Genomic DNA, 19,965 nt, shown 5'->3' with positions numbered 1-19,965 from the left:
TGGCCTCGAACTCACAGAGATCCGCCTGCCTCTGCCTCCCAAGTGCTGGGATTAAAGGCGTGCGCCACCACCGCCCGGCTTGGTGGTTCTTTTTGAAGTCTTAAAAATAAAGCCTTAATAATAAAAAATGGTAAGTACTTTAAAATAACTTTCATTTCAACCATATGGGAAAGTTGCAGGGATAGGACAAGAGGCTTCTCCAAACCCAGAGATTCCCATTCAAACACCATCAAAGGTCCCCTCAGGCTTTTACAGCAAAAGGGTCACATTGTATGCTTGTCTTACACTCCCCCATCTCCTGTCTTCTCTCTGCCCTTCATAGTCTGTGCCTGTTTGAAGGATTTACCCGACAGTCATCGGGCACGGTGTCCATCCACATGGCTGTGCACCAGGCTTTCTTGTGATGCAGCTTAGGGTTTTCTAGGTTAGCAGGGAGAGTATAGAGGAGATGCTATCTTCTCATTGCACCCAAGAGAAGATGGGGAGCACACCAGGCCAATTAGTCCCACTAATGGCCACTTTAATTTTGATTACTTGGTTAAGATGGTGTCTGCTAGGTTCTTCCCATACAGACGCCTCTTTTACCCCCTTTGCATGAGTTACTTTCCGAGAGACACTTTTAGAACTCTGTTAATATTTCATTCCTCATTATACTTATATCCCTTAGTTCCACCATCTATCGATGTTTCTTGGCAGAATTGAATATTTTTATGATTATTTCAAAATCATGTTTTTCAAATTCCAATATTCCTACTATATTGTTATTTGGCATCTTCCTGTTAGGCAAAAACTCTCTATGCAGTTTTAAAGTTAATTTAAAAAATTAATTTTATGTGTATAGGTGTTTTCCCTGCATGTATGTCTGTGTACCATATGTTTGCAGTACCCATGGAGGCCAGAAGAGGCATCAGATCCTCTGGAACTGGAGTTAGTTATAGGCCACCAGGAGGGTGCTGGGAATTCAACTCACATTCTTTGGAAGAGTAGCCAGTGCTCTTAACCTCTGACCCCTCTCTCTAGACTCTCTCTCTCTCTCTGTATTTTTTTTCTTTTTTCTTTTTTTAGAAAGGAAGAAGTGCACTGGTTTGTAATCATGTAAATGCACAGGTCTAAAATGTTTAGTTCAATGGGCTTGAGAATTGCATATACTCAAGTATAGCTACCTAAAATAAAATGGAGAGATATTTCTATCCTTCTAGAATATTCTCTCATGCAAGAGAATTCATCTATTAACTGACATCCTTAAGCCCAGTCTCCCATCACTGCACCTCTGAAAGCCAGATCACTTGGTTTACAACTTTGTCAGCAAGATTTGCATGGCAGCCTCAAACTCCTCTCATCCCCCTCCATGCTCATCCCATTATTGGCCTTTCCTTATTCTCCATCTTCATTATGTAGAACAACTTGGCCCTTCTTGGCTTCATCAGTTTTCTCTTGTTTCCACCCATCATCGGGATTTTCCATAATAAAGCAGAACCTGGAAGTTATGCTGCCAGCAAGAATCCCTCTCTTTAGGACAACAAGGGGAGGGAGGACCACTGCTATTCTATGGTATTCCCCTTGTCATTAGAACACAGTGTTCCTTAGAAGCTTGGTTTGAGAATCACTGTCCGATGGGAGCATTTCTCAAGTGATCTATGGGGACCTTTGAGTGTATGGCTAGAGAACAAGACCACCTAGCTAACGAAAGGCAGTTGTTATTTTTTCTGAGCTTGATGAAGCAGAACAATCAGCTGGTAACATTAGTATTTGGGGTAACATTAGTATTTGGCAGAGACTCAAGATGAGACCGAGGAATGGGAAGGCTTTATAATATAAAAGAGGGAAGAAGCCTTGATTGGTTGTTGGCATAGCATGGATAGAGGCAGGCTAACTGGATGTGGGACATCCTACATAATTGGTTAGGGCAGTGGTTCTCAGCCTTCCTAATGCTGCCACCCTTTAATATGGTTCATCATGTTGTGGTGACCCCACCCAGCCATAAAATTATTTCCATTGCCACTTCATAACTGTAATTTTGCTGCTGTTATGAATAGTAATGTAAACAACTGTGTTTTCTGATGGTCTTAGGTGACTCCTGTGAAAGGGTCATTTGACCCCCAAAGGGGTCATGAACCACAGGTTGAGAACACCTGGGTTATGGGTTTCTGTAGTAGAACCAATTGCTACAGAGGTGTGCATTGGATGGCTTCTTAGACTGGCTGCCACAGAGATTGTGGGTCATGACTCTACTGTTATATACAGCCCAGTCATTGTCCATATATGCACCCATGTCTCTCGGAGTGAACAATGTATCAGAGAGCTATGAATGTGTGATTGCTCAGAGCTCTCCCAAGCAGCAGCATCAGTGACGGTCTATTTCTCTTCTCCTCTTCAACTGAGTTCTAACTTGTGATTTCGTATCAGCTTCCAGCCCCTAAAAATGAAACATGCCTAGATAGATAAATGATGTGGATGAATGAATGCTGATTTGACATGATAGAAGAGAGAGGGTCAAGGACATCTCTACTGTCACAGTTTGAGTGACCAGGAAGACCTTATTATGAATAGCAGCTAAAAGGTGAATTAGGAAGAAACTAGTCATTTTTGTGACAGATGTTGAGTTCAGTTTGAGGTCCATTAAAGTGGAAGGTGAGTCCTTGAAAATATTCTTTAGGTTCCTCTGTGTACCAAGTGGAATATCATTTTACTTATTTTAATCTTTATTCAAGTGTGTTATATGTGTGCCTGTATGAGTTTATGTGCACCTTGTATGTATAGGTACCTATCTTTGAAGGCCATAAGCTGACATAAGATCCCCCAGAACTGGAGTTACACATAATTGTGAGTCACCTGATAAGAGTGAGTGCTGGGAACAGAACCTGGGTCCTCTGCAAGCACAGTTAGTGCTCTTAGAAGCTGGGCCAGTCCCCCTGGCCCCAGGAACAGAGAGTAGAGGATTGTCATAACTTCATGTATCAAGGACACAGAGTGAAATAGGAGCTTCAGTCTTCTGGTGATCTGTCTATAACATACCAAAACACAAAGCAAGAAAAAAATGGAGAATAAGAGGCTCAGACAGTAATCGTCATGATTCTTGCAGAGGCATTAATGAACTATTTGTGCTACTAAGAAAAAAAAAATGTGCTATTCTGAAGAAAGCACCCACCAAAGATTTCACAATGGACTCAGGGGAGTGGAGTAAATGATTAAAAAAAACGGAATTCTCTCAGTTCTTTCCAAAGCACAGCACTTTAGCTTCTGTTTACAGAAATGAAAGCACATCCCCAAAGTGGTTTAATATTTAAGCACTTCTCTATTTGTGTGTCTCCCTTCAGCAGAGGACGCTGCTTTGGTGGCGCTGGCGAGACCCACCCACGATGATTTTCCCGGGGCTCATCTTGTTCTTATTCTCGACTTTGCTGTGCCACGTTGCTATTGCGGGACGGAGTGAGTACCTCTTGCCTTTGAGAGAATAGTATCTCTAACTCAGGGATTTGTGTCAGAGACAAATAATGATGGCTGGAGAGATGGCACTGGTACTTGTCCAATATCACTGTTCTTTTTTTTTTTTTTTGGTTTTTCGAGACAGGGTTTCTCTGTGTAGCTTTGCGCCTTTCCTGGATCTCACTCTGTAGACCAGGCTGGCCTCGAACTCACAGAGATCCACCCGGCTCTGCCTCCCGAGTGCTGGGATTAAAGGCGTGCGCCACCACCGCCAGGCAATATCACTGTTCTTAAAGCTCCTTGGCAGGATAGTCAGCACACTGACCTGTAACACGTAGAGAACAGAAAGGCCTCTTTCAAATGGTCGTTGAGGTCCAATGAGATCTTGCATAGGAAGTATTTGGTACAGAACTGGGCAGACCTACAATTTGTAGTGTGCTTTCCTTGTATGCTGGATGACCTTAAACACTTGAATTGAGATTTTTTTAAAAAACCATCTGTCTTGTGTTCTGTTTCAGCCTGTCCCAAGCCAGATGACGTACCATTTGCTGTGGTTGTTCCATTAAAAACATTCTATGAACCAGGGGAGCAGATTGTCTACTCCTGCAAACCAGGCTATGTGTCCCGGGGAGGGATGAGACGATTTACCTGTCCTCTCACGGGAATGTGGCCCATCAACACCCTGAAATGTACACGTAAGTCTGAAATTTCTCTCCAATTCTCTCCCCTCATTTGGGTTCTGGATATTTGGTGGGAAAAACTCAGGGTTCTCAGGGCTGGTGGGGGGTGTCACACACACACACACACACACACACACACACACACACAGACACACACACACCATTATTTAGAAAAGAGGACACCTAAGGAGAGTCGAGAGAGAGAGAGAGAGAGAGAGAGAGAGAGAGAGAGAGAGAGAGAGAGAGAGAGAGGAGAGAGGAGAGAGAGGAGAGCTGGATTGACTGATTAGTGGAGAGGAAAGCATAACACAAGTTAAAAGACAAATAGAGAAATATTGACAGATGAACTATTGCCAAAGAGACTCATGGGTAAACAGAATATGGGAAATGATCATATCTTTGGACTTTGCCTCAGAATGGAAACATATTTAGTATTTACTGAGCTGAGTATAATTGTATACATATACTTACAATAAAATATAAACATCTTACACATTGTTAACATAAATTTCAGAACACATTATTTTATGATAAATGGTTGTCTTCATTTATTCCTCAGAACATGGCTTATGATCATGGTAGCCTTTTTTTTTTTAACATGGAGTCATGTATTCCAGTCTATCCTCAAACTTACTAGGTAGCTGAGGATGAACTTGAACTTCTGATCCTGCTGCCTCTGCCTCCTGAGTGTTGGGATTACTTACGGATGTGAACCACCATGCCCAGCACTTAGCCTAATTTTTATGGTAAAATATTAAGCAATCAACCAGATTGAGTTTCTGGCAATCTTGTATAGTAGTAAAAATAGATAGGTGGAGCAATCAGGGCTCTAATTATTTTGATTATATAGATATGACCTTTATCATAATTATATACGTTCCTGCAAGTGATTCAAGTTTATTCTTTATCTTTATAAATCTATGTGGTATTGTTGGAGGCACTAGGGATTAAATCTAGAGACTTGTATAGGCTAAGAATGTATGCCACCACCAAGGTACACTCTTAGCCCTTAAGCATGAATTTAATGAAAAATCACTTTAAATCAGCAATAATTCTGATCATTAATGTCATTTTCAACGTATTTTCCACATGCTTTTTGCATCACTGTAGAGAATATATATAATTTTGTTTTTCTATTTCTGTCAGCATATTATAAAAATTGACTGTCTCCATAACCTGTATAATCTTGTGTTTTATTGACTGCATAGTAGTTCAATTGGTGGTTTAGTTTCTCTAATTAAAACAATCCCATGACAGTGACCATTTAGACTGCTCAAATTCTGTTATAAAGACTATGTCAACACATGTATTATTCGTCTCATTTTGATTGCTTTCTTAGAATAGTTAGTAGTAGCTATTGGATCAAGGATGGAATTGAGTTTACATATTTATACTTCAACAGAAATTTGCCAGTTTTTCTCTTTAAATCGCAGGCAGAGTGTGTCCTTTTGCTGGAATCTTAGAAAATGGAATTGTACGCTATACAACTTTTGAATATCCCAACACCATCAACTTTACCTGTAACCCTGGGTAAGGACTCTAGTAAGGTGAAGCAGCAGGCAGACAGAGAACATTTTGGATTCTTTAGCTAAACATCACAATTGCTCTGTATTTTATGTTTAGCCTCTGGGTGGGACTTGCTGGAAACAAATACATGTTAGTCCTGCTCTTAACAAACACTGTGATGATGTTGAGGGTGGTGTAAGAAATGGAACATTACCTGGAACACAAGAGGAAATCAGCACTCCAGCTTCTGTGCTCCTCACTGATGCTTTATCTGAGGAGACACAGTGAGATGAGTGAATCCGACTGATAATCCCTTCTCATCTCTGGGCAAGATCTTAGCATATGATTAAAATATAACAGGAAGCAATTTGGATTTTAGCTAGGAGACTGATTAACTAATGTGGTAGTTGGTCTTTAGAAGGGATTTCTATGAAGAAGGTTCAGATGCAATGATACAGAACTTACTTTTTTTTTTTTAATGATTTTTGTCTTAGTCAATGTCCTATTGCTGTGAAGAGATACTATGACTATGGCAACTCTTATAAAGAACAGCATTTAGGGCTGGAGAGATGGCTCAGAGGTTAAGAGCACCGACTGCTCTCTTCCAGAGGTCCTGAGTTCAATTCCCAGCACCCACATGGTGGCTGACAACCATCTGTAATGGGATCTGGCGCCCTCTTCTGTATACATAATAAATAAATAAATCTTAAAAAAAAAAAACCCAGCATTTAATTGGGGCTGGCTTACAGTTTCAGAGGTTTAGTACATTACTGTGGAAAGCGTGGTAGCATGCAGGCAGACATGGTTCTAGAGAAGGAGCTGAGAGTTTTATATCCAGATCTGCAGGCAGGAGAGAGAGAGAGAGAGAGAGAGAGAGAGAGAGAGAGAGAGAGAGAGAGAGAGAGGAGAGAGAAACAGAGACAGAGACAGAAAGATACTAGATCTGGTTTGGAATTTTTTGTTTTGTTGTTTTTCAAGACAGGGTTTCTCTGCATTGCCCTGTCTGTCCTGGAACTTGCTCTGTAGACCAGGCTGGCCTCAAACTCACAGAGATCTCCCTGCCTCTGCTTCCCAAGTGCTGGAATTAAAGGCGTGCACCACCACTGCCAGGCTCTGGCTTGGGCTTTTGAAACCTCAAAGCCCACCCCCAGTGACACACTTCATCCAACAAGGGCACATCCCCTAATCCTTTCAAATAGTGCACTCCCTGATGACTAAACATTCAGATATATGAGCCTATGGGGGCCATTCTCATTCAAACCACCACATATTTATAATTCTGTGTCTGTGTGTGGATAAGCACACATGAGTGTGGGTCCCCACAGAGGTCACAAGAGGGAGTTACATACTGGGGTTATCCGAAGAGGTCTGGAATTACAGGTGAGCTGTCCAACACAGCTGCTAGACTTCCAACTCTGGTCGTCTGCAAGGGCACCTTGCTCCTAACCGTGTAGCCATCACTCCAGCCCACATGCTTGTTTAATGTAGTGCCACAACTTCATATGTGGTTTGTCATACAATTCATCTGTTTTACAAGAAATGACACCAATGTGACACTGTTGAGAACATGCTGCTTGTCCTAGTTAGGGTTTCTATTGCTGTGAAGAGATATCATGACCATGGCAACTCTTATAAAGGGAAAACATTTAATCAGGTAGCTTACAGTTCAGAGGTTCAGTCCATTATCATCATGGTGGAACATGGCAGTGTGCAGGCAGCCATGATGCTGAAGAGGTAGCTGAGAGTTCTACATCTCACAGGCAACAGGAAGTAAACTGAGACACTGGGCAGTATCTTGAGCACAGGAGACCTCAAAGTCTGCCCTCATAGTGAAACACTTCCTTCAGCTAGGCCACACCCACTCCAACAAGGACAAACCTCCTAATAGTGCCACTCCCTTTGGGGGACATTTTCTTTCAAACCACCACACTTCTGTACACTGTGACAATTTTTTTTTTGAAGATCCTTGTTTGAGACTTGGAAATGCCATTTGTGAAGGAGAAACATAGGACTTTGCACAGAAATACCAAGTTTGTGGTGGGGCTGATCATAAATACTCCTGGCCGGGCGGTGGTGGCTCACGCCTTTAATCCCAGCACTCGGGAGGCAGAGGCAGGTGGATCTCTGTGAGTTCAAGGCCAGCCTGGACTGCCAAGTGAGTTCCAGCAAAGGCGCAAAGCTACACAGAGAAACCCTGTCTCCAAAAACCAAAAAAAATAAAAAAATAAAAAAATAAAAATAAAAATAAATACTCCTGAAATGATAGAGCTGTACTTGAATTGGCAATGATGTCATGCATTGTTTAAACATATTCATGCCAGCAGTCCTGAGATAATGAACATTACAGCTCGTTTCATTGCATCATCCTGTAAAAGAGCTGGTTCTCAGCCTTATGTAGGGAACCAATAACTTGGCCGACTGGTTGGAATGAGGATTTAGGGGCATGACCTCCACACTCACCAACTACAGAAACCTGCAGTGATTTTTCTCTTTTTGCCTGAAGTTTTGGCTGGACCACTCCATGAGTCCTAAGAACCAGAGACCCTTAGAAAAACAGCACCATAAGATGGGAAAGAGGTCAATATATTGAGAAGTATAATGGCTCAAGACTACAGTGACAGCTAGTGGGGAAACTGAGGTAGAGGTCCCTTGAGTGTTCTTACTTGGCAATATAGTGAGACTCTGCCTCAAAACAAGTGAATAGGGTTAAGGGTGGGTGTCTCAGTGGTAAAATGTTATTCGAATTTTAGATGGTCTTTTAATAAAAACCCAGAGCCAAATATCAGGGTGGAAACTGAAAGATAAGAGAAGCAGAGCAGTCAGCCACTAGTTCTTACCTCTATGAAATCCTCAGTTTAAAGAGAGTGAGTTCCTGTTTCCTAACGCCTTATATACATTTCTTTGCCCATACATCACTTCCTGGGATTAGAGGCATGTATGCTTCCCAATACTGGGATTAAAGATGTATGCCACTACAGCCTGGCCCTGTTTCCAGTGTGGCCTTGAACTCACAGAGATCCAGATGGATCCCTCCTTCCAAGTGATAAGATTAAGGGTGTGTGCCACAACTGCCTGACCTCTATGTCTAATCTAGTAGCTGGCTCTGTCCTCTGATCCTCAGGCAAGTTTATTAGGGTACACAATATATCACCACAATAAAACTCGTATTTTCTACATATAAGCCCTTGAATGCAATCCCTAGCATGGTTGTGATGCCCGGGAGATACTTTACTGGTTAATACATTACATTTCCCTCTTTTCAGGTTTTATCTGAATGGAACTAGCTCTGCTAAGTGCAACGAGGAAGGAAAATGGAGCCCAGAGCTTCCTGTCTGCGTTCGTGAGTCTCTAGGTCCCACTTGAGAGTTAAGGGACAAGTTGGTTTGTCCCTTGACAAATGATTGAATGTGCTTGAGTGTGCACACCAGTCACCAGGCATCTTGCTAACATGTAGATGCTGATTCAGGCATCCCAGGTGTGCTCTAAGCCTTTCTCAGGCTGCCCGGCAATTCCCTGACTCCCAGTCCATGGAGCACTCTTTGAGATGGGAGGACTGAGATAGGTCATGTTAAATAACATTTTCTTCAGCAGTGTCTTTATGTTGGTGTAGCTTTCCCTGAATTTGTTAAAACTGTATTTATTAAGGCAGGATGATAAGCCACTGCCTTGTCTTGTGTCCTTGCATCTGAATGTGTCAGCCTCCATGTGTTCAGTCATTAAACACCAAAGCAGGAGGTGTTTAATAAAAACAAGCAAATTGTACTAGGGGCAGAACTCAGATGTCACAAATAACATGGCACCAAGTACTTCACGATAGTTTCTCAGCAATGTCTTACATACATTCTGATTTCCAGAAACATCTTTCAAGGTAGCCTTTAGGTCAAAGATGTGTAGAATACTGGCTGCAAAAGTCAAATTAACTATGCCAAAACAAAAATATTGCTGCTGCAGTCTCTACTTCCTCCTCCTCCTCCTCCTCCTCCTCCTCCTCCTCCTCCTCCTCCTCCTCCTCCTCCTCCCTCCTCCTCCTCTCTCCTCCTTCTTCTTTGGCACATTATCTGACTGGTTGGCACATTTGATTTGACTTTTTCTTACTCGTCATCAACAAAGGGCTGTTTTTACCCTATTATCAAAGTTTATGTTTCCTTAGCTTCATTCTCATATTCTCTTTCATTCTGAAAAGAGTGTGTTTTAATTTTTAAGTTATATTTATTTATTTGGCCTATGTGTAAAGGTCTGGAGACTATTTGTGGAAGTCAGTTTTCTCTTTCACTATGTGGGTCCTGTGGACTAAATTCCAATCATCAAATGTAGCATCAAGTTATTTGTTTTTATACACAGAGACATCTTGCCAGCCCAGAGTTTATTTATTCCTTTATTTATTTGAGACAATGTCTCACTATGTAAACCAGGCTGACTTCAAACTCAAATATCCACCTCCCTTCAAAGAGTGCATTGCAAACCTCAATAATTTTCATAGAGATAAGAGTGATCTCTCTTTGCAGCTATGGCCTGCCCACCACCACCAGTTCCTAAGTCTGCAACCCTTAAGGCTCACAAGTCATCAGCTGGGAACACCTCGCTCTATGGGGACACAGAAGTCTTTGAGTGCTTGCCACAACATGCCATGTTTGGAAATGACACAATTACATGCACAGCCCATGGAAACTGGACTAAATTGCCAGAATGCAAGGGTAAGTGGTTAAGTCAAAATAACTAGAGTGGCATAGGAGCACATGTTTGAAAGTGTTGAATATTCCAAATTCTCTTCCTTGATGAACTTTTAAAATTATTATTTTTTGTTTCGTTTTAAGAAAGAGTCTCATGTATCTCTTGTGTCACTTTTCCTAGAGAGACATCGACACTATTTATTCAGCCCAGATCAGGCACCAATGATAGACCAAAGAAATGACACCACCCATGTCTAGCCTAGGGAACTAGCGAGTTTATCGGAGCAAAAGTGAGGGGTTACATGACTACTCCATGAGTAGCTCAAATGTAACTGCATCACTGCAAAGTTCAGCATGCATGGGTGATAACTTCAGAAGGCTGCATCCCCGGTCCTCTCTGCCCAGCTTGCAGTTGTGCCAGTAGCAGGAGAGTTTTCCCTCTGCCAGCATTCGCTCCTGTTTCCACAACCTTTAGAGGGGCTGTGTACATTCCTTTCGTTTCTTGGAGCTTATGAACATCTCTCCCCCGCTTTAGGAAGGGAAAGTTTCAATCCAGCAGAAAGTTCTATACAACAATAGCCCCAGGTTGATCTTAAACTCACTCTGTAGCTGAGACTGGTCTCAGATTCCCGATCCTCCTGTCTCCACCCCCCAAATGCTGAGATTATAGGTGTGCACCACCACACTATATTTCTATTGAGCACCTACCATGTGTCGGGCAGTGTGTTTTGTACCAGGGATAACAGATGAATGAGTTCATCTTCTGACTTGCAGTGAATTAAATATTGTGCAATTAATAGTCCAAGACTGACCGAGTGGTATTTCCAGAGGTCAAGACCCTTGACATGGGCTTTGTATCATGAATGGAAGACAAAGGAAAGGCATGCTTTATAGGGTCACATCACTTGTAAAGCCAGAGGCATGAATGGACTTGTGTTTGGTGACAGCTGGACACCAGTGAGGCTGGGGAAAAGATGCCTGGATTAACGGATAGAGGTTTTAAAAACTGGGCTATAGTCTGATTGATGGCTATGACTTTATAATCTATCTAAATTTAAGAATCATCGCAGCATCTTTTTAATCTGGTTTATTGATTAGAAAAAAAGACTTCCCCCCTCTTCTTTCATACCCACTTTTTAGACCATAGAAATTTGTGACAATTAACACTTCATGATGAAAACTCAAAACCCAAAGAGATAGCAGGGCGTCGTTATTTACTTTCAAAATGTATTTCTTTCTTCTATTTCCTTTCCTTTCTTTCTTCTTTAATATTCAGCGTTCCATAAGTATAAGAGAATTGGGACAGAATTAAGCACTGAGCACCTAGAAACTGCATTTCACTCACAGGACTATCCAGTGACTTCACGGTACAATGGAAGGAAGAATGTAGCCATTTTGCAGCCGTCAGTCAACACTGTTAGCTACTAACATGTCTTATTGAATATACTTTGTAGAAGTAAAATGCCCCTTCCCCTCGAGGCCAGACAATGGGTTCGTGAATTATCCTGCAAAGCAGGTGCTTTTTTATAAGGATAAAGCCACATTTGGTTGCCATGCTACATATACACTGGATGGCCCAGAAGAAGTGGAGTGCACCAAGATGGGAAATTGGTCTGCTCTGCCAAGCTGTAAAGGTATGGAAATGTGGGTGAGGTCCTACAAAGTACTGAATTCATCCAGTGGATCACTCTTGTCTGCCATTTTCTTGTTCTATTTATATCCTGCTTGTTGCTCAGACTTGCTTCACAGCCATTGACATATAAAAGTCCTAAGGACTCAATAGTACTCGGAGAATTATCATGCTTAAGAAGGTTGCTTAGAATCTAGCTATAGGGAACAAACAGACTCTCTGAAGTATTGGTAATATGGTGGGAGACCATGGTTTCTGCCTGTATTTATTTTTAAATCTTCTCATAAGTACCCTTTAAAAATATTTATTTTGCAATTTTTAAATTTGTGTGCATTTGTGTGGGGGTGAGGTATGTGCACATGAGTACAGGTGCTCACAGAGACCAGGTGTTGGGTTCTCTGAAGCTGGAGTTAGAGGCAGTTGTGAGCCACCTGATGCCAAGTACTAGAACCTGAACTCTGGTCCTCTAGAAGAGTAGTGTGTGTTCTTAACCACTGAGCCATCTTTGCAGCCCAAGCATCCCCCACCCCCCTTTGGGCTCTTATTTTGTCAAGGTTCTCTTTGTCACAAAGATCAATCACACATTTAAGCTAGTTCAAGGAAATGGTGGCTTGTTATATTAAAAAAAAAAAGAAATATGCAAATGAGGAACTGAGATACAACATGCCAGTGTCCTCTCCTGCCTCTGTGTCCCTCTCTTGTTTGAACTTGGCTTGATTCTACAACAGGTAAAGCATTCATCACCAGCTGGCATCCTTTCCCTGAGATGCCATTTTTTTTAGTTGGGCATCTGTCCTTAATCCAGTCAGTGCCATGATTTGCATAATGCAATGACTATGCAAAGAACAACCACATAGCCCTCTATCTCTCTGCCTAAGCTGGACTGTTTAAACAGAAAAGGAAAGCAGGCACGAAACCAAAATGATGAATAGCTAGTGTTATAGTTTGGAATCTCTTAGAAGCAGAGTCTGGGACAGGTCTTCAAGTGCAATTGATTTATGAAGCCAGTATCCCAGAAGATATCAGGCCAGGGAAGCTAGGGTAAGCATTGGTTCTCAAGCTTTGTTGTACATCAGAGTCCCCTAGGGATGTGTGTGTGTGTGTGTGTGTGTGTGTGTGTGTGTGTGTGTGCCAGAGGTCAATGTTAGGTTTCTTCCTCAATCAGTCCATACCCCACTTTTTGAGACAGTAGTGCTCAGTGAACCTGGAGTCTGGGTGGCTGTGGCTGGCAGAGCTCCAGCATATTGTCCGTCTGCTTCTCCAGACCTCCCCTCTCACCCTAGTTTTCATGTAGGTACTTGCTGGGGTTCTGAACTCAGGTCCTTATGCTTCTGCAACAACCACTTTACTGACTGAACCATCTCTACAGCCCTGGATGACTAGTTTTTACACAGATTTCTGGGCTCCATCCTCAGAGTTTCTGATGGGGTGGATCTGGGACAGGACCTTTCATTTTGACCGAGTTCCTTCTTTTTTTTTTTGGTTTTTCGAGACAGGGTTTCTCTGTGTAGCTTTGTGCCTTTCCTGGAACTCGCTTTGGAGACCAGGCTGGCCTCGAACTCACAGAGATCCGCCTGGCTCTGCCTCCCGAGTGCTGGGATTAAAGGCGTGCGCCACCACCGCCCGGCGAGTTCCTTCTTTTTAAAAAAATATATTTATTTAAGATATGGTGTCAACAGCCTAAACAAGACCTGAACAAGGATGACAGCAAGTCACGGAAGTGGGAAATCTCACAGGGACTCAACACTAGACTAAGAACTACAGGCAACTAAGGAGTGCTGAAAGTGAGGGGAAGGGTCCTTCTTCCCCAGGGAGGAGCCCCACCCCCACCCCAGTCGGCTATCCAATACCGAGTGGTCAGCTCCGAAGTTATATACACACAAGTAACATCATATGGACTGAGCAGGTTCTATTTATGTATTTAGGAATACATATACATATATATGTAAAACAAAGAGCTTGAAAACAATTAAATTTTATTTTTTTTTTACGTTTTTTCTATTGTGTATGTCTGTTCCTGTGTGCATGCACACGCACCATGACCCACGTGTGGTCAGTCTACAACATTCTGGAGTTGATTCTTCTCTTCTGCTATGTGGTCAAGGGCATTGGGCTCCGCTCATCAAGCTTGGTGGCAAGTGCCTTTATCCACTGAGCCTCTTGCTGGCCCTGAAACAAACTTTTGATCAGGAGCCATTTGTGAGCTGTCAGCAGCTTTCACCTGTAGCAGTTGACTGATGGATGTATCAGCTCCATAAATGAGATCTGAGTGTAGACCGGCTCAGGCTTACATCCCGTTCTCTTCCACGGAAGCCAGGAAGCTGCCGCGTCTTTGACCTTATGCCATTACTGAAGGGCAGAAACGTTGACAGGGAACATCTATCATCAATCAAACTGGCATTGTACATCACACATTTTTTAGAACCCTCTTGTCTTAGTCTGTTTATCTCAGTTGTGTTCATCTACTGATTCCCAAGTTTACATTCTTTCTTTAAAAATGGTATTATGTATTTGTTATTTTGTGCACGTGTGTGTATGTATGTGGGCTCACGCACATCATAGTGCCTGTGTGGAGGTCAGAGGACAACTTGCTAAAGTTAGTTTTCTCCTTACTACGTGGGTCTTGTGGATTAAACTCAGGTCATGAGTCTTGGTGGCAGGTGCCTTTACCCACTCAGCCAGCTTCCTGAACATAAGGAATCACTATTCTCTTTAACGAAGAGTCTTGACTACAGACATCTTCCCTTTCAGCATCTTGCAAAATATCTATTAAGAAAGCCACAGTGTTGTATCAAGGAATGAGAGTGAAGATCCAGGAACAATTTAAGGACGGAATGAAGCATGGTGACAAGGTTTCTTTCTTCTGCAAAAATAAGGAGAAGAAATGTAGCTACACTGAGGAGGCAAACTGCATTGATGGCACCCTCGAAATCCCCAAGTGTTTCAAGGGTAAGGTTTCCATGGGCTGCTGTTGACTTGGAACTTCCACTTGGCTCTTGCTATCACCCGTGTGTATGCTATAGAGTGACTCTGAGAAGCTAAATTGATTTGGCTACTGGGTTTTCTTAAAAGATGCGTGATGGGGAAAAATCAGATAAAGCGGAGAGCTGCTTATAGTTTCTTGGCTTACATACACATTTTGCTTTCCAGTGTTTTTCATTAAACCTCGAGGTTGTAGTTTTCCTTGCTGACTGCTGAGGTGAATTAAACCATATTCTGTGATTCCAAGTTTAGTGTGAAAATGAACAGAGTCAAATATTGAATGATACAATCATTTATTACTTCTTTATTTCATATTTTAGAGAAGTAATGATAATGATGGTAATTAGTCTACAGATCCAATATTATTTTTCTTGCCTTCAGAAATGTGTAATTTAAAAAGAATTCTTTAGAGCAAAGTTTAATTAGAACAAAGTATTTTGAGGAAGATGCTAGTCTGTGTGTGAGACTCAGAAGTGGACACTGGTCAGCGTGGAGAACTAAATGATAACCTAGGTTTCAGATTTAGAACTTATGTAGTCGTTATTGCTAGGAATGAAAAGCCAAGAGAGGCTGAAGTTACTGTTGACTCTAGGTTTATAAATGCTCCAAATATACTGATAACCATGTATTGACAGCTGAGAAGACAGGTGAGAATAGATGTAACTGGGGTGGAGGAGCTGAGAATTTATCACCTAGAGAGAGAAGGAAAGTATAAATGATTAATAAGCTGTACCTCATAAGGTTGGTTCAATTGATAGAAGTTTTTATTTTGTGTGTGTATGTATAAGAGAGAGAGAGAGAGACAGAGAGACAGAGAGACAGAGAGACAGAGAGACAGAGAGAGAGAGAATGTGTGTGTACGCATGCGCATGTTTTATATGTGTGAAGGTACATATGCTTGTGCTTAGATGTGGAGGCTAGTGAAAGATGCCAGGGTCTCTGTTCTATCCTTCTCTGCCTTATTCCTTTTAGACAGGGTCTCTCACTCAATCTGGAGCTAGGTTGGGGGCCAGCAAGTCCTGGTAATCTGTTTCCAGCCCTCACAAAACTGGTGTTACAAGCATTTGTGTGTGACCATGCCTAGCCTTTTACATGGGTGCTGGGATCTGAACTCAGGTTCCCACACTTATGTAGCAAGCACTTACCCACTGAGCCATCATGCAACCCTAATTAATAGAAATATTATGCATGGCATAGGATAAGTGCTCAATCATGATATTATAATTACAAATAGTTAGAACTCTACTGAATAAGTTGATATTGCCCCAAAGATAGAAAAACTTGTGCTGGGGAGATTGTCCAGTTGGTAAAGTGCCTGCTGTTGTACAAGTATGAGGGCCTGAGTTTGATACCCAGAACTCAGCTGGGCTGGATAGTAAGCCTATGACCCTGGAGCTGAATAGAAGAGCCAGGAGGTAAAGAGTAGATATCTGGAGATCACTGTTTAGTCAGCCAACCAGTGAGCTCCAGGCTCAGTGAGAGACCCTGTAGTGGATAGTGATAGAGGTAAACACCCAATGTTGAGGTCTGGTCTCCACACTCATGTGCACATACACAAAAATAAAATACAATAAAAGACAGAACTATAGTGAGATGTTAATTATAAAGTTGATAAAGTGCAATGGACTTAGTCAAATCAGTAGAGAAACTACTGGGAGGAGTTAATTTAAAAATCAGGATTCCATTGCTATACTGTTTTCAATCTGATTTTCCTTATGGTCTTCAGACAGAAGCAGCACTCTTGATGCCATAGAGAATAAATAAGGGGTGGATATGATGTGTTCCCCTTTTTTTTTTTTTTTTGGTTTTTCGAGACAGGGTTTCTCTGTGTAGCTTTGCGCCTTTCCTGGAACTCACTCTGTAGCCCAGGCTGGCCTCGAACTCACAGAGATCCGCCTGGCTCTGCCTCCCGAGTGCTGGGATTAAAGGCGTGCGCCACCACCGCCCGGCCCTGTGTTCCCCTTTTAATCTTGTCAGAGTTATATAAACTTTCATCTTTTTCTTCTTGGAAATGAATGACTTATCCTTGCTCATTTTTTTTTTATCTCCCATCACTGAGACCTCAAACTAAATGATTTTATTCCAGAATTAAATTTATTCAACACCCATGTAGGATGTATTTGACTTGGCTGAGCTATTTAGAAATTTAAGATATGATTATCTCTCTTGTTCATCTTCTCCCCTTCTCCGACAGAGCACAGTTCTCTGGCTTTCTGGAAAACGGATGCTTGGGATGTGAAGCCGTGCTGAAGTCAATTTCAGAATCAAAATTGATGTCACATTTGTATTTCTGCTTGTCCAAGGACTCCAACTGAAATAGCAAAATAAAGTTACTGTATTGCCTCAGTCATTACAGTGTGACTCTGTATGGCACCGTGGTTTTAGTTTTAAGTCAAGAGATCCAAATACCCGAAGCATCCTTGGTTCCTGGCTGTGAAGGAGCAAGCATAGCAAATAGCAGAGCAGCCTGTTCCAATATAAGACATTTTTATAGATGGGTTCATAAACCTCTAAGACAGTATCATCTATCTAATCATGGAAAAAAAAAAAACTTCTATGTCCCACAATTCCTGAGGATGACTTCAAAATCTAGATTGATGTAGTTCCTAAGTAATTCTTATGCTTTCTTGAGTTTAAGAACCATGACAACAAAGAAAGGGATAAGCACTAACTTCCAGGTCCACAGAACTGGACTGGAATCCTTGATACTTTGTTTACATGATGCTAAAAGATCTTCCCTCACCCATTATCAGGCCAACATCTGGCTTTGGCATCCCTCCTCTGGGTATGTCATACTCTTTTGCCCTTCTCTTTTTCTGTTGTATCCGTTGGCCAAACTCACCCAAGGCTCTCCTTCCCTTCCATATGCCTTCACCTAAGATGAGTGTTCCTGGAAGCAATGCAATCATCACAATCATGCTGATAGATCCCAGTATAAATCCATGGATGCAACAGATGTTGGCCCTCCAGTTCTGTCCAACACTCCCACCTTCTGTCATTGGTCTGCTCACACCCCTACTCGCTACAGGGGCTATTTCTTTATTGGGTTCTCCTGCTGTGACTTGAATAAGCAGATGCCTCATACTCCTGCTGGTGTACACAGAGCCATGCATTCATGGCCCAAGGGGACCTATCTACTTCTTAAGGTGGTAGCAGAACTTAGTATCACCCACATGGCACTGTTTTTTCCCACATGTAGAATGAAAGAGCTACAAGGAAACAGAGCTTGCACCAAGATTCCAGAGAAAAGTCAACATGGCCAGGCAATGGGTAGTAGGATAATATTTCCTGCAGGGATGTCCTCGGGAGTCAGTGTGTGAACCTGTGAAGATGAAAGCTAGGCTTAAGTCTCTTGGGATGTTGGAGATGCCAGGAACATGGGCTTTCTGCTGAGAAAAGTAGCATGTACCAAGTTGAGCCAGCCCAAGAGAGAAGTCATACTTGTTGCAAATGTCATGGCCACAGGTGAGGGGATGCTCAAGCCTGTTGGAGCTCAGATGATACCACCACAGGCTGTGGATCCTGGTCAACACAGTTTCAGAATTTAACATTCCTTTACTGGGCTAACCTGCTGTGATGTGAACCAGCTGGATTATGGTCTTCTTTTGGACCAGTCTGTAGATGTAATTCTGAATAGTTTTATTAAATAAGAAACAGAACCAAATGCAGAGTAAAGCCCCAGAGGTCAGAGAGCAGTAGCTAAGAGCTGAGACCAAGACTGCCTTCTTACCACCCACTGCTGCTGCCGTCCTTCCCTTGAGAAAGAGACCTACTTCCTGTGTGTCTGTCTTTTTATTGACTTTCTGTTCTGCCTTCTCATTGGTTGTAAACCCAACCACATGACCTCCTTGTCACTGCCTGTCTATACAGACCTCCAGGTCTCTATGGTTGGTATTGAGATTAAAGGCATGTGTCTCCATGCTGGCTGGATCCTTGAACACACAGAGATCTGCCTGTCACGTGATCGGGATTAAGGGCATGTGCTGCCTACCACTGCCAGACTTCTGCTAATTGGCTTGCTATTAGATCCAGACAGATCCCTGCCTCTCATCTGATAGGATTAAAGGCATGTGCTAACGTTGCATGACTTTTGTGTTTACTTATAATGGTCAGCTTTTCCTCTGATCTCCAGGCAAGCTTTATTTATTAGAGCACAAATAAAATATCACCACACACATCCATCATGTGAGGAGGTCACAGTGACAGGATCATGATACAGCTGGTCATATGACATGTGACATCCCTAATCAAGAGAAGAGAGAAATGAACCCATGTAGCTTTGTTCACTTGTTTGCTTGTACTCAGTTTAATTCCTCTACTCTTCCACAGTTCAGGACCCCCTGCCTAGGGAATGGTGCCACCTACAATGGACTGGGTCTTCCCACACTGATTAACTTAAATAAGACAATCCCCACAGGCATATTCACAGGCCATCCCAATGTAGACATCAGTCATGGAGACTCTTCCAGGTGCTTCTAGGTCATGTCATGTTAACAATTAGAGCTGACCTCTCAGTGCTAGGGAGGTCATTTTGGAGCAGGGTACGTCTGTAGCTCCATATTTTCAGGTACTTTCTTTTTTAAATGAAAGATCTTCAAGTAAATTCTCAGTTTTACATCCTGCAGGCCATCAGTGGGTAGAGTCTTGCCTTTAAGTCACCATGGCTATTGTCCTGGCACAAAGTGCAGTTTTTTAATTTCATTTTTATTCTCATGATATATGTTTATTCATTATCTTTAACCTTTTGTCATGTGACCTTGCTAAGTTCATATAGTTATAATATCTCTTGCCTCAGCATGCAAAAGCATTTGCTACCAAGCCTGACAACTGGAGTTTGATCCCTGGGACCTCCATGTGGTGAAGGGAGAGAGCTAGCTCCCAAAAGTTGTCCTTTGACCTCTACATATAAATGAACACACACACACACACACACACACACACACACACACACACACAAAGAGAGAAAATTATGAATAAGATTTTCTGTGTGTTATTGCTGCCTCCTAGTGGCATTTATTGGGTGTATTAGAGTTGTCTAAAGAATTTGATAGACTGAATATGTAATATATAT

At 42.2% G+C, this 19,965-nt stretch overlaps 1 protein-coding gene across 2 annotated transcripts; it reads left to right on the top strand.

The window, feature by feature from the left end:
* The first annotated feature begins 3,335 nt into the window (after positions 1–3,335).
* Apoh (apolipoprotein H) lies at positions 3,336–17,244 on the top strand. Of its 2 annotated transcripts, XM_052757086.1 has the most exons (8): positions 3,336–3,429; positions 3,945–4,121; positions 5,540–5,636; positions 8,876–8,952; positions 10,118–10,306; positions 11,737–11,916; positions 14,664–14,861; positions 17,089–17,244. In XM_052757086.1, the coding sequence occupies exons 1-8, from the start codon at positions 3,360–3,362 to the stop codon at positions 17,142–17,144; spliced, it is 1,044 nt and encodes a 347-aa protein (XP_052613046.1). In that variant the 5' UTR covers positions 3,336–3,359; the 3' UTR covers positions 17,145–17,244. The 2 variants fall into 2 exon arrangements, with proteins under 2 accessions (XP_052613046.1, XP_052613047.1); XM_052757087.1 differs by lacking the exon at positions 11,737–11,916.
* Positions 17,245–19,965: the final 2,721 nt, after the last annotated feature.

This window comes from Peromyscus californicus, unplaced genomic scaffold (assembly GCF_007827085.1).
Source record: "Peromyscus californicus insignis strain IS unplaced genomic scaffold, ASM782708v3 Scaffold_3__1_contigs__length_106647218, whole genome shotgun sequence".
Classification (NCBI taxonomy): Eukaryota; Metazoa; Chordata; class Mammalia; order Rodentia; family Cricetidae; genus Peromyscus; species Peromyscus californicus.
The sequence above is the reverse complement of the archived record's forward strand: the minus strand, read 5'-3'. Positions and strand labels throughout refer to the sequence as shown.

Excerpts from the sequence above, each read along its gene's own strand:
- Apoh (XM_052757086.1), top strand. The coding sequence starts at position 3,360 with ATGATTTTCCCGGGGCTCATCTTGTTCTTATTCTCGACTTTGCTGTGC. Across the intron at positions 5,637-8,875 it reads AACTTTACCTGTAACCCTGG|GTTTTATCTGAATGGAACTA; the intron begins GTAAGGACTCTA and ends CCCTCTTTTCAG. Across the intron at positions 8,953-10,117 it reads AGAGCTTCCTGTCTGCGTTC|CTATGGCCTGCCCACCACCA; the intron begins GTGAGTCTCTAG and ends CTCTCTTTGCAG.